The 14,795-nt window shown below is 42.0% G+C and overlaps 1 protein-coding gene across 7 annotated transcripts in view; it reads left to right on the top strand.

Moving 5' to 3' along the window:
* Nucleotides 1-472: 472 nt before the first annotated feature.
* Nucleotides 473-14,795, top strand: part of zc3h18 (zinc finger CCCH-type containing 18) — a 28,605-nt gene continuing 14,282 nt past the window's right edge. For 2 of the 7 annotated variants that reach the window (XM_076984043.1, XM_076984088.1), the window contains exons 1-9: nucleotides 499-1,069; nucleotides 1,764-2,671; nucleotides 3,903-3,987; nucleotides 4,491-4,645; nucleotides 4,848-4,943; nucleotides 9,060-9,250; nucleotides 9,860-9,889; nucleotides 9,992-10,106; nucleotides 10,261-10,583. In XM_076984043.1, the coding sequence (XP_076840158.1) occupies nucleotides 1,781-2,671; nucleotides 3,903-3,987; nucleotides 4,491-4,645; nucleotides 4,848-4,943; nucleotides 9,060-9,250; nucleotides 9,860-9,889; nucleotides 9,992-10,106; nucleotides 10,261-10,583 (1,886 nt within the window). In that variant the 5' untranslated portion in view covers nucleotides 499-1,069; nucleotides 1,764-1,780. Of the gene's footprint in view, nucleotides 1,201-1,763; nucleotides 2,672-3,902; nucleotides 3,988-4,490; nucleotides 4,646-4,847; nucleotides 4,944-9,059; nucleotides 9,251-9,859; nucleotides 9,890-9,991; nucleotides 10,107-10,260; nucleotides 10,584-14,795 lie in introns of all 7 variants that reach the window. The other 5 variants (XM_076984073.1, XM_076984082.1, XM_076984055.1 and 2 more) reach the window with 5 other exon arrangements.

Raw genomic sequence — 14,795 nt, forward strand, 5'->3', positions numbered from 1 at the left:
ACGACCTGTCTCTTGCTGTGTCGGCTGTAAACCCAGATGTGAAATAAGATCTGTAATATCTGTCAAGACCAGAGAAATTTCTCATGTAGTAGACAGCAGAGGCGTTGAGAAAATGCGCTCTTTTAACCGTCATTGGACGGTGAAAATGAGGGAACGGACGCTTTCATTGCAATATCGCCTCCTAGTGGTTACAAAGTGCTGGTATTCACAAAACTTGGCGTTTCTATTAAGGGTTACAATTTGTGTTTTATTGTGGGGGATTTTTTAGGAAAACACTTTGCAAAAACACTTTAAAGAATACACACACACACACACACACACACACACACACACACACACACACACACACACACACACACACACACACACACACACACACACATTATATATTATATATATATATATATATATTTATATATATATACATACATATATATATATAATTCCTGCAGATTTTTCCAAGTCTTTGTGGGTTATGCCTTGTGTGCCGTCGCCTGTTGATGACGTCTGGGTAATGGCCGCTCTCGCCGTGTCGTGCAGCGTTTATCCATTTATCCGGTAAAGAAAAAATTACAAAAATCGTCAAATTGTTCATCGCTTAGATATCGTCACTGAGGGAGAGAGAGAGAGAGAGAAAGAGACCGGGTAACTCCCAAAACGTCGAAAACCCTGTCTCCAAGACTCTGTGGTTTGAAAGGTGACCGAATGTGTTTTTAAAGCGTTCTCAGGATTGATTTGCTTTAGTTTTGTCGGAGCGCTGTTGTTGTTGTCGAGTTCAGGCCGACCGGTTTGAGGCGAGCGGGGCGTAAACGCTCCCGAAAGACGCTCCGCGGGGACTAACGCGCTTCAACGCTTTTATTTGTTTCTTTAAGTTCGTGTTCGTGCTCCCGTCCCGACTATGTCGATAATCTCGTCCGTAATGTCGCTCGGGCCTGCTGTCGCACCTCCTCATTGGCACACTAGGCTGGCTAAGCTGCGCTAGCCTACTAGCTAACGGCGGCTAGCTCGATAAATCGGTGTTTCGATGTTTCGTCCATCTCACGAGTCGCTTTGCCATTAGACCGAGCAGGTAACCTCATTCCAAATGATTGATACAATTGAATCTGTGTTGCAAAGTATGTGCATTATGTGAAGTTTCTGGATGCGGAGAGCTCGTTAGCTAGCCCATTAGCTAACACGCTAACTACTGGCTGTTCAACGGTAATGTTAAATCAGTATTTTTGCTTATGAATGTGAATATTAAATAGCTACCCCCCCCCCCCCCCACACACACAACACCAAATATTTAATAGTGTAAGTAAATACGCACGAACCATTAAATGTTTTATGTGCAAGTTGCAATACCGTTTCATCTTGGCTGGTGAACTTGATGTAAACATTTAGTTTATTTATCTTGCTTGTTCCCAATTAGCACGTCATTAAAGTTAATATATTTAACGTTGGAATGCGAGGATTATTTTCTGAACCTGTATTAACGCTTACTTTAAATATTACTATCGGGGTTCCTTGTACCATCTCCGCAGACCCACCTTTCAGCCCACTAAAATATTGGGAGACCAGTTAATATATTTAAACAAGGTGTCTGATTACATTTTTTATTTATTCATTTTACTAATTCTTTCAAGTTAGCCACTGAAGGTAGATTATGAATTGTAGGGCAAGACCTAATCTGTTTCCAGAAAACCAGCCCACAGTGTATTGAAGTCACACAGTAGAGTTGTAAAGTTTGTATTCCAAGCTAATTGGAATTTAAATAATATCAGTTGCAGATAGCGTGCTGATGGACACCCCTGAGAGCCCCACCCAGTCCCCACAGTCCCCCGAGGAGGAGGAGAAAGGTCAGTCTGACAGCGAGCTGCTCGAGTCACCCGAGTCCCCTGCAGAAGAGGACAACGGGACCTCTGACAGCGAGTTACTGAATGATGAAGAGGGGGACGGAGGAGGTGGAGACTCTGACTTTGACGATGAAGATGGGATGGAGCTGAGCGGGAGAGCTCACGAAGACATTTCTGACCAAGATGAGAGGACGGAGCCGGATCAGAGGAGAGAGGTCTACCAGGAGGAGAGGGGGGCCGTGCTGGAGCGCCACCACCTCTTGAGCCCCTCCCCCGAGCAAGAGGGAGAGGTCCTAGACACACCCAGGTCCCCAGACCCCGACTCACCCGAACCTTTCACACTCGCTGACGAAGAGCGGGATGATGGTAGGCAAGATGAAGAGGAAGAGGAGGATGGGGCAGAAACGGCCCCCAGGTCAGGCACAAGCCGCCCGGAGCTGGAGGATGAAGATGACGAGGAGGAGGAAAGAAGGCAGAGGAGGCTCATGGTGGTCAGCGACCTGAAGGATGAATCATCGTCTGTGTCCCGAGAGCTAGATGAACATGAGCTGGACTACGATGAGGAGGTGCCCGAGGAGCCCAGCACAGTTGCCCCGGAGGAGGAGGACAATGAGAAGGTCCCCCCTGGGGAGGACCGTGAGGAGGACGAGGAGGAAAAAGATGAGGAAGATGAGAAGAGTAGAAAAAAGAAGGAGAGAAACCCGATATTGCCACCAGAGAAGGACAATCGACCCAAAAAGCCAGAGGATCAGAGAATTCAAGACCGACGGAGGGAGTCTTCCCGGGACAAGAAGAAGGATGAAGACGATGGTGAGATTGATGAAGGAGAGATTGATGTAAGTGGCCTTACTAAACAGTGCTTTTTTTGTTTGAGATTTTACTGCTGGATGGGTAAGTGACTTGTGGGTGTTGCATCAATAACCAGGAAAATCAGCACGTTACTCATCATTGTTTAGTAATGTTGTTACAATGGCTAAAATTGTTACATTTCTCATCACATCATTTAAAGCAAGTAAAAACTATTATGGAAAGTGTGTGCTGAGTGCAGGTAGACTTTTAATCGGTATTGAACATGGTCTTTTATTGAACACATAATTTAACATTCGGTGACTTTTGTCATGGCCTGGTGGTTAGGAAACTGGTCTTGTGACTGGAGGGTCGAGTGTTCGATTCCCAGACCTGAGGCCATGACTGAGGTGCCCCTGAGCTAGGCCCTTAACCCTCAATTGCTCACTTGTATAAAAAATGAGATAAAAAATGTAAGTCGCTCTGGATAAGGCCGTCTGCCAAATGCCATAAATGTAAATGTTTTGGTCTTCAGCAATTGCCAATCAAGTTGACAGCTGATATGACAGGGCTGACACTTCACAGTCACTTCTTGCCACAGTAAAAATGTACAACAGCTCTTTGGAATAAGTGCTGTGGTCTCATCTGTTTTGTGTGTCTGGATGTCTCTTCTGTTTAAAAAGCCGATCTGACATTTGGACAGATCACTGGGCTGTGTGTGATGATGTTTTAATCTTCAGTACAAAGACATGAATGAGTCAGGAGAGCTTTTGGTCTGCTCCTACTCTGACCTATGACCTCTGCATTGAAATAACCAAATTATTGGCCAGAATTTCTTTAACCTTTGTTGGACATTGTGATAATTAGTAGTGGAATATGTTTTTAAAATGTTAGTAAAACTTGCTTGTTTGAATGTTTAAACATAAACAGTCATTGTGAATTTATGAGTGTATTAGAATCTATGTAGTAGATTGTAGAATTGCCATTCTTACAGCAAACGTGATCAAATAACTCGTGGGTTTTTTGTGCAGCATAGTTTTTGCAAGTATTTTGAATGGCAAATATGTTCCCAAGTGTATGATTAAATGAGTTCTGACTCACTCCCTGCACATCTAGATTATGCAGACAGATTCCTCTGCTGTGTGTACAGTTTGCGGGACATGATGTGGTTGACATGATGTCATATTTATCCCACCTGTTTGTGTACTCACTCAACGCCCCAGAGTTGCGGGACTCCTGCAGGACGCCTGTTTTCCATATCAGTGTTTTGTGTTGTTTTAGGACGACGATCTCGAGGAGGGTGAGGTGAAGGATCCCATGGACAGAAAGATACGGCCAAGACCCATCTGCAGGTTTTTTATGAAAGGTCCGTGCCCAGTGGACCCTTAGTGGTGGTCTCCACTTTAGCGAAGCTTAACTGCTACGTGGCGGGCCAATCATAAAATTCTGCCTTTTTTTGTGTGGGTTTTTTCCTCAGTGTTATTATTGAATGACTATTACAACATTGATTGATTCTGTGGTATCAAAGCTGATATTATTACCAAACTATATTGGCATTTATCCTCCATTACCTGTACTTTTCTATGCTGAATGTAGTGTTGTAGTGGTTTGGTGTATTTCCTGAGTCTTGCAGTAGGGGGAGCTATTGTATATGACATTAAGCAGAGATTGCTGAACCGTGTAAATGGAGTTCAAGGTGTTTCAGATTAGCAGAAGTGTGTGTGTGTGTGTGTGTGTGTGTGTGTGTGTGTGTGTGAGAGAGATTTTCATGAACTGTATGGATGTGTGGTACTTTGTCAGATGATTTCATAATACACTTAAAGCACCATTTACAAACAAATCTGTTGATTTCTCTCTTGTGTGTTTTAGGTAACTGCACATGGGGTATGATTTGTAGGTTTATCCACCCAGGAGTCAATGATAAAGGCAATTACTCCCTCATCTCCAAACCTGACCCGTTTTCTCCAAATGGAGCGCCCCCTGGAGGTGGGGGTCCTCACCCTCTCATTCCCGCAAACCCTTGGGTAAGCCATATTAACCAGTTATATAGTTTTTATTACATATGTGTGTGTGTGTGTGTGTGTGTGTGTGTGTGTACACTTGTTTTCAAACCCTGAACAGGGCCCCATTTCAGTAGATTCTTAAATTAAAGCGTTCAGTGGTCCTGGCTGAAGTCTGCTTAATGTGTCTGGTGGATTTATTTGTTTGTTGACATTCTCCTGGTAGGCGGGGCCAGCGGTGGAAGAGTTGCCTCCGCCCCCCCTTCCTCTGGAGCCACCGGTGGAGAGTGCCTGGGAGAGAGGACTAAGACATGCGAAAGAGGTACAGCATTTCCCCACCGTGGTGCAGATGGCCTGCTGACTTCACATTGGGGCAGTTTTGCAGTCTGGTGGGCAGTGTGACCGTGACTGAGCTTGCAGTGAGCTCATCGGTTCAGATCGGCGAGTCCTGGGGTTTGCAGTGGATTCAGGGTTTTTCCCTCCTGTTGTTTGAGATGGTCTCCGTTCCAATAATGAAAGCCTTTTCTGTAACACTGTGTCTCTACATTTCAGTTTATACTGAAACTTACTGTTACTAATTTGTTGTCTTTATTTCTAGAGCACACATTTCAGCCGATTGATTGAGTTGATTGGTTCTTTTGTGTGTTAGTGAACATAACGCCTCCCAAAGAGCTGTGGTGGTTAAATGCGGGGTTCCAGACTGCAACTAAAATGGTCACAATTGTGACCATGAATATTAATTTGCGACTAATATAATTATTTCACTTGCCAGTGGTGACGGGTGATACAACAGCATTTTTTATGGGTGAGGATTTTTGTAATTGGAAAAAATATCCACCATTTCCTTTTGAATTTGTATGTTAAAATGTAAACGATATGCTACTTTAACTCCCACCCACACAGACGTCTCTGTCTATCAAAAAAATGTGGGAATTCGATCACCAGCGTCACTCGCAAAGTAGCGGAGCCGAGCTGAAACTTTAGCACTAAGCGTTAGCTTGTTGAAAATGCTGATGCAAAAAAACAAAACTTTTTTTTTCTTCTTCACATAATCTACATCTGTTGGACCCTAAGAGGCCACACTTTTTAATAAATGTACATAGTTTTAAGTTCATTTTAATGGGATCAGAAGTCACTCATATGCATACAAGGAAACTTCAGTAAAGTTGGTTTCGCATTCGCATGTTCGGAATTCTTTCTTCAATAACTTCAGGACAGTGCCAGCAAAAGTGCCAAAATGTGCAAATTCTTATTTCAGGCAACCAAGACATACACCCATTGATCTATATTACTGGATTGGACATCGCCTGTTGCCGCTATAGCTAGCGATGCGCCGCCCTTGGAGCCATTACTATGCATTGAGTCATGTCAGCAAAGCAGTGTAGTTCATATGTGGGATGTTTATCCATCTGTCACAAAAACAGTCCTAGCGCCCTTATTTCTTACCCGATTTTTATAAAATATGGCTTAAATTAAAGGTGAGAATATTGCCGATGTTGTGATATGTAAAACTTCGTATTATCCCAAGAGATAAATTTATAAGCAGTCTGGGAATTTTTCAGTTTAGGTAAAATTTTAACAAAACCCTGCATAAAGCCCTTTTCTTTCACCTGGCTAAAACTAAATAACACATGTATGCCATGTTTTTGATATTCAATCATAATTATGGTAAAAAGTTGTAAATAAATAACTTTGATAAGTTTTAATTATGATCACAATTCTGATATTGAAAGTCAAATTTATGAGTTTATCTCTGTATTTGTCAACTCTCCCCGTTACAGCTGTAGTTTTCATAAATTCTTTAAGTGCAATACCTCTTATATATGTTCAAGTATAATATGAGATGGCATCAGTGTGGAGGAGCATCTTTGAGCACTACATGGCTAAATGTGGGTGAAATTAATTATGAAATTATGATAGAGAAAATAATGAGTTTGAATCTGAAATTTATGACAAAATTTGTCAGATTTTTTTTTACCTTCAAGTAGCAGAAAAGAGCTTACACAATTCAGTTTCCCACAAATACATAGATAAATTGACATGACACAATTTTCAAAATCATTTACTGCAGCTACCTCTCATTGGCTACAGAATTTCATCAACTTTAATAAAATATTTATTATTATTAATATGGTCTGGAAGGTTGAAAATCTGTGGCACTGCTCCTTCTCTAACATGTGCCCTCTTCAGTGTACGGTTGATCTCAGTGGGCAGTGAGCACTGCATATCCCTGCTGTAGATGACGGTCCTCTCAGACATCCACACTTTCTGACCCACAATTTGTACAGCTCATATTTTCTTTGTTTGTTGGGAAATCTTTGTAGAAAATTGGCATTTATTAAAAAAAAAACCTGTATTAACCTGGGGTGAGTTTCCAAAAACGTTCTTAGCGAAAAGTACTTCATAACCTCGTTATTACGTATGAGTTTAAGAAGTACTTAGCGGTAAGAACGTTTTGGGAAACTCACCCCTGTTGATTTAAAAAATAATTATGACAAATTTAATTCACTTAAATTTTCATTTGGTTTCATTATTTATTCAGTTTGTGTAAGAGAGTATCTATGGGACATAATGCCAACTGGACTGAACATCGGTCCCAGTAATAAAGATTTAGAGATCATTTTAATGAACATCGTATTTACAACATTATCCTAACATGATAACAATATTGTAATATATAACAATACATTGTAATTGGTTGGAAAAGAAGTGGGTTTACTCGACATAGCTTTATCAAAATCAAGCTAGCATGGACAGTCAACATCCCTCATCTCCGTTATTAAAAAAAAATAGTTTTACTGACCTGTGAAATGTGATACCCTTTGATCTTGTGATCTTGTTGTCATAGTTTTGACAATTTATGTCCCTCTTTGGTTTTCCTTACGTGACTGTCTGCTAGATCTCATTTTTATGTCCATCCATGGATGCTCCTCAATGCACGACTCAATACATAGTAATGGCACCTGCGCGACGCATGCTAAGTCACGTGATGTCCAATCCAGTAATATAGATCAATGCATACACCTACAACTTTGTTTACATCAGAAATAGATGTATTTTAAATTAGAGACATGTTATTTTATGTACTACTGTCACTGCTGCAATGTCTAAGGCACCGTCTACAAATTACCTTAACACAGACGTGAGTAGCGGTCTTAAAGGCCCCTGAGCATTGCGCATTCTGTTTTCCTGCAGTAATTTCAATAGCTGTTAAACGGTCCATCATAAGACCATAAAACAAATTCAGTTACATAAAGTGCATGATGTACAACAACCTACAACTGAATGAGTATTTTTACCTAGCACCAATCTATAGTGGTTGTTTTTTGTCAAAATATTTCAATAGCTTTTAACCGATCCTTTATAAGACCCAAAAACACGTTGTTATATATTAAGTGCATCCTAAACATCAACTTACAAGTCTTGAATTGGTATTTAAACCTCTTATCTATTTGTGGTGGTCAGTTTTTGTTTAGAAATTTCCAATACCATTGATTCAATTACCCAACACAGATTCTTGTCTATGGAAAAGTCCCCTTTATTCTAATGATGAGCTCAACAACACTATCACATGGTCAATAAAAATAAACATTGAAAAGCTACTGAAATTTATAAATGAGGTATAAATACTCAGCAAAGAGTTGTAGGTTGTTGTTTAAGATGCACTTTATGTAATACCACTTGTTTTATGTGTTAACTTATATTGTCCTTTTTGTGTTTACCCTATGGCCCGGAAAAGGAAATGTTCTTTCGAGTGGGCGGTATCTTTTTGGCGACTGCTATGTTCATGGCAGTTCACTGATGTTGCTCTGCTAAGAAATAAATAAAGTAGTTAACTTTATAAACGTTGTGTTTATTGCGTTTAACATTATGGACTTATGATGGACCGTTTATAAACTATTGAAATTATTGGACAAAAACTGACCACCACAAATGGGTGCAAGCTATAAATACCCAGCTAAGACTTGTAGGGTGTCGTACATCATGCACTTTGTGTAATAGTACTTGTTTCATGGTCTTATGATGGACAGTTTTAAAGCTATTGAAATAATTGCATAAAAACAGAATGCGCAGTTCTCTGGGGCCTTTACGACCACCACTTTCATCCATATTAAGGTAATTTGTAGACAGTGCCTTAGATGCTGTATCGGTGATAGTACATTTTTAAAATAACGTATACAATCTAAAATATGTCTATTCCTGACATAAACAAAGATGTAAGTGTTTGTTTTGGTTGGTATTTTTGGCGTTTTTGCTGATCTTGATTATTGAAGAAAAAAATCCAAAAATGTGAACATGAAACCAACTTTACAGTGGAGATGACCTAATGTGATTGTTGCAATGCTTATTAGATTATGTATTATTATGGTGCCTACTTTTATTTGTCTGGAGCCCTATAAATGGCATGTGTTTCTCATGCTGCTCTGTGGGTTGCCAGGTGTTGAAGAAAGCCACCATCCGCAAAGAGCAGGAGCCTGACTTTGAGGAGAAGCGCTTCAACGTAACCATCGGTGAAGATGAGCGGGAATTTGACAAGGAAAATGAGTATTTCAGGGAGCGGGGCTATCGCATCACCAGGGAAATTAGAGATCCTGGGTATGACGCGGCGGAGTTCAACCTACGGGGCAGGTGTGCTTCACCCCACCTGAACACACCTAATTCTACATAAACTCAGACTCTCCATTTTATTCTTGATTCGTTTCCATCCTGTTCTACACTTTGACTAAATCGGTGAACAGTTACGGAGTTCTGCAAAGAGTTCTGTGGACATTGAATTAGTGCCTTTATAACAACTACATATAAATGTGTATAGTTGTATAATATACAATTTGTATATGCAAGTTTGTGGGTCGTTTTTACTCTTGACTTTTTGGAATGGGCTAAAAAAAAAACAACCACACAAACAGTTTCAAAAAAAGTGTATTTTGTATTTTATTATATAGCCGATTCACAGTACAGACGAAATATCTTCGTTTAGGGATTGTGACATACTTTTACACTGTATTTGAGCAGTATTCTCACAAAACACTGGTGTGACATTTGAGACGCTCCACCCAGAACAAAGAAGTGCATATTTTGTTGCCTTCTGTGGTGTTAGACTTGTAACATGATAGCAATTTACAAGCGTTGAATTGGGCAGTCCCATATGGTCATCGCCTGTATGATTAGCAGAGGTGAGAAGATTATTAAGTTCCTCAATCCCATGTCTGAATTTTTCCCCTGTCTTTCCACTCACAGCGAAATGGAATTCAGAGATCCACTGTATGGGTAAGCACTTCTGCGTTGTGAGTTTATCATCATTAAAGGGACACCCCCTTTTATGGAATGTTTTTCCACTTCTCCTTTGATTGTTATGGTCTAATGTGTCAGTGACCCATATGCCGACCCTTACTATGACTACGAAATGGAGGCATTCTGGAGGGGTGGTCAGTACGAGAACTTCAGGGTGCAGTACACAGAGACACCGCTGCCGTACCACTACAGCGTGAGTTCATGCGCCCACACTCTCTTCTAGGGCTTCTCCTCAAGATGTGACTTCATCTCTCTGCTTCGTCCTTGCTTATAATTCAAAGCTGTCTGTCTGTGTGTGCCTGTCTGTCTGTGTGTGCCTGTCTGTCTGTGTGCGCATGTTCTGTCAGGAGCGTGAGCGGGAGCGAGACCCGCGAGAGCGCCATCGCGAGCGCGAACGTGAGCGAGACCACCGTGAGCGTGAGCGCCGGCAGCGGGAGCGCGAGAGGGAGAGGGAGCGTGAGCGTGACGAGAGGCAGCGCAGGAAGGAGGAGTGGGAGCGTGACTGTCTGAAACGAGACGAGAAGGAGGGAAAGCCAAGAGAGCGGCCCGTCCGAGAGCCTCGCGAGAAGAAAGAAGAAAAGGAGAAACCCGTGAAGCCCCGCTCGCCTCCTGTGCTGGCCCCTAGGTACGCCCCCACGTCTGCAGGGGCCTCATCGACCCTACCGCCCAGGTACGTCCCCACGTCTACAGCTGTCTCATCAGCCCTGGGCCCCAGGTGTGCCCCTTACATATGTGTTGCCCTCTTACCTCTCTTACCCCCATCCCCCTGCCCTCCCCTCCCTCCTCCCAGAGCTGTGTCTGAATAAAGCCTGTGAGAAAGCCCTGCTGCTTATGGAATGGTGCTCATCCTTACCATTGTTTATATTTTATTCATATGTCAGTGGATTACAACAAAATACACCATGATGGCCACACCCACAGCCTTTCCCCATAAGTTCCACCCCCAGTGTCATCCAGAGCGTAATTCATAACACAAGCAAAACAGCACCTTGCTAGTTAGTGAACTTCATCATGTGTATTAATACATTGTCAACGGCGTGTCTGAGCTTGGCACCAAGCCACGTTGGGGTTTTCTGCTCACGTGTTTACTTTGCAGCATCTTTCTTTCCAGCGACACCTGAAACGATCTGGAATCTTAGAAGGAATTGAAGTGGTCTTTTGTGTCTTCCTGCTGAGAAAAATAGCTTGATTCCCTGAGCCATGATATCTCGATGGCTAATCTGGCATATTGTGCCAAAAAACGAATCCTCTTTCAACTTTTGCCATTGTTAGTTACAGGCACCGCTCACAATATAGATAAGAAGGTGAACTTTATTTGATCTCTTGCTTATGTGTTTCTGTAATTGAGAGGCAGTCAGCCAACATTTGCCAACACCAACAAAATAAAATGCATCATTATATGCTGTGATGTCTTTGTGCAGTTTAAAATTAAGACAGTTATCTTGAAATACCTCAACTCTAATCCTAGTCCAACCCTAGTCTAACCCTAGTGTCATCAGATGGCCATGTCTTGCAGGATTACTTCTGGAGGCTAACATTGACCAAACAGGCTGCTTGTTGTACTGCCCAATGGCCATTTCTTATCATCACTGACATGCTGATCTTCGGATGCAGATGAAAGAACACCATTAAGAAATCCTGTGCTATAATGGATGTTTTGGCTTTGCCATGTGATGTTGTGGAGATGGAACTAGTCTCTCTGGTGCATATAGCGGCTCGCCAAACCCGTCTGAGCCTGAAGGAGTTTGGTGTTTATTCTAAGCCAGTGTGCCCAAGTTCCTGTAGCTTGTGCCAAATCACCTTTGTCCACACTGATAAACATGCAACATGGGTGTTTCTCATAACGCTGTAGAGTGACACAGCGGGCTTTCATTTTAACCTAATGTTTTGGTCGTATGGAGGAAGCTTCCGGTTGAAACTGGCAGTAGCTACTGCAGAGGGGCATGGACCTGTTAGGCATCGGCTGTCTGGAAGATTGTGAATTGAATGTTGGAAAATGTGCTGCAATTTCTGTACCCCAGGGATACTAGTGCAGGAAGTTTCTCACATGTCTGTGTTGCTGGGAAGTGCTGCTGTATCCGTTTGGGTCACTTAACTGAGAGTCAGGATGAAATGAGAGAGACCTGATAAGATCAAATTTTCTGTCCTTTCCAAGCCAAAGCAAGTGGATGTCTAATAATTGTGTTCGTGTGAGGGTTTTTTTGCATGTTGTTTATCTCCTAGTTAGCTTTGTAGGCAACAGTTTTTGCATTTTTTTTGGAAATGTAACCTGGCAACCTTAATCAACTGGCAAGCTCAGTCTTAATCTTTCCTCTCTTGATGTGAAGTGGATTTTATATACAGTGACTTGGCAGAATGCATCACACAAAATAGTGCAGCATGTAAATGCCATTGTCAGTCATTTGGGGAAAACCAAAGTGTCATATCAGAAATACCTGTAGATGCCAACGTACACAAGCTGCAAACATTTCATAGCTGTGAAGTTAGCATGAAAGATTCTTGATGATTGCTTGATGATGGTGTGTCTGACATTTCTCGATTTGGCTTGAGCAGTAATGTGTAGAAGACCACTCTTAAGTCCAACGGGAAACCAATGAAAGTAAACATGTGCCACACTGCAGAGCCTGATTGGCTCTTACCACTGCCACACCCACTGCCATGTCACCACACCGATATTGTCCTCTCAAACACTATGCAGTTAGCCGTTGAGTTGTGGTCAGAAGTGGAGCAGTAGTGAATTGTAATTAGAGGACGGGACTAGTGAGGCAACTGATAGAGTATACATCAGTATGGACGTTGCCAAAGTGTCCGTTGGGCAGCACAGTTATTTAATAGTTAGCCCCTGAGTGCTGGATACTGGTGTCCGAGTCTCTGTGTGGGTGCGGTTTCTATTTATGTCTGCACAGTCCAGAGGTTGAGTCAATTGGCTGTCCCAAATAAATTGTCCTGGTGTGTGTTGGGACGATTGTCTCTTGGGAGGCTGACCCTGGGTGCTGGTGTCTCTCTCTTGGGAGGCTGACCCTGGGTGCTGGTGTCTCTCTCTCTTGGGAGGCTGACCCTGGGTGCTGGTGTCTTAGGAGGCGTGTCTGGGATGCCTGGTTGACCGTACACTACATGCAGTTGGCTGCTGCATCTCTCTTATGATTAACTGGATTAAAAGCTGCATGTTAATTGTAAAGCGACCAGTATACAAATGTCTTTTTTTTTTCTTTATTCATTCATTGTTTATTTAATTTTGTTAATTGTCTGTATACCTTGCATGCAAAAAACTTCCTGTAATGATGTCTGCTGTATCCTGTAATAATGGGAAGTTTTTGATCTGGTTTAAGCTCCAGTAGGTGAGGACTTCCACTTGCAATGCAGGTATTTCAGAATCATTGTCTTTACTTCTATAAACAAGGCGTCATAGTGCATAATGATGCAAAGTTATTTCGTCATGCTGTTGTGTGATTGTTTTCAGAAGTATTATTTAACCTGTTTTGACGTATTACTTTGCATGGCAATCAGGTTTCCGGATCATCACTGTTGAGTACGGTTTTTTTCAGTGACCTAATTGTTGTCTGTTTGGGCGCTGTGGATGTTGAAGGTGTATATTAATTATGTTGTCATTTGGGGAGGTGCGAGTGACTGTGTGAATGGTGCTGCTTTCACACAGTGTGATGCAATAGAGTATTGCCTCACAGTTTGTATTGTGCACTCTACGTATTTAGGTTTTCCCCACACGTGCTTGTGTGTGTCTGTCTGTCTATCTGTCTCCACTTTGTTGCCCACATATCCAGTGTACTTCTCTTGCAAAAAGATACCTAAGCTAAAAACCATGATGGTCGTGTTTTAAGTAGCGTTGATGGTCATGTTTTAAGTAGTGGGTTGAAACTGTAGCCAGTGTCTTCCACGGTTATATCTAGTGCTGTCTGCTGTTTGTGCTGCTTCCTTTCATACCTTTATTTTGAAAGAAGATTTGTTTTTCTTTTTCCGAGCCGAGGTCCTGTGGCCCTGTAGTCATCTAAAGCCCATTTGGACAGGATTAGTAGTACATGGGGTGAGGGTCAATCTGAACATATCTCGCTTAACATCAGCCTTTTACCCTCATCCACACTCCCATGACTGCAAAAAAAACTGGTAAAAAAACACAGATTTTTATCCTGTTTGAACTGACATGTCGGTATATCCCATCCAATGTGTGGAAGAGGAACGACTGGTGAATTTTGTCTGGGCATTTTGTCTGCTCTCAAGGAAACCTAGGCGGGTTATACATTTTGACATTTACTTACCTCCGGTAGCTTCTGCCACATGTATGTAGCTTGTTAAAGTTAAAAACCCAGGTTGTTGGTACAAGAAATATTGAAAATTTAAAATCAAGATGAAAATTAACTCTGATCTTGACCTCAGTATCCAAGTTCATAATTGTTATTATGAACAATGAGGCAGTGCCATCAGCAGGAGCAGCTGTGATTGTTGTTCATGCTTCTACTTTTGTGGTTGGCTGTGCTGAGATGCAGCAAACATGCCACCTTTTTCCCCAGGTGACTGAGCTGATGTGACTACAGCTGATGGCTTAACCACTTCATATTTATGAAATGAGGATTGGTGTATCTCGAAATCCTGTACTTTATCTTTTAGGATTCGTTTCACTTCCTCAAGAATTTCGTCATTTCGTCATGCTGTGACATCACAAAGGTGCAGACAAAAAGGGATTGTGACCACAGGAAGTAACTGATGAGAAATGTTCGTGAGGCGATGCATCACATTATCCGAAGGAGTGGAAGGGCGAGGAGACAAGTCACTCCTTTTTCCTTTTTGATCATCTTTCCCATTTTTAGAAAGGGTATATTGAGCTGGCAAATTCTGATGTAAATGTGGAAGTTTCAGTGACTACAAGCAC

The sequence above is a fragment of the Brachyhypopomus gauderio genome, chromosome 2, assembly GCF_052324685.1.
Source record: "Brachyhypopomus gauderio isolate BG-103 chromosome 2, BGAUD_0.2, whole genome shotgun sequence".
Classification (NCBI taxonomy): Eukaryota; Metazoa; Chordata; class Actinopteri; order Gymnotiformes; family Hypopomidae; genus Brachyhypopomus; species Brachyhypopomus gauderio.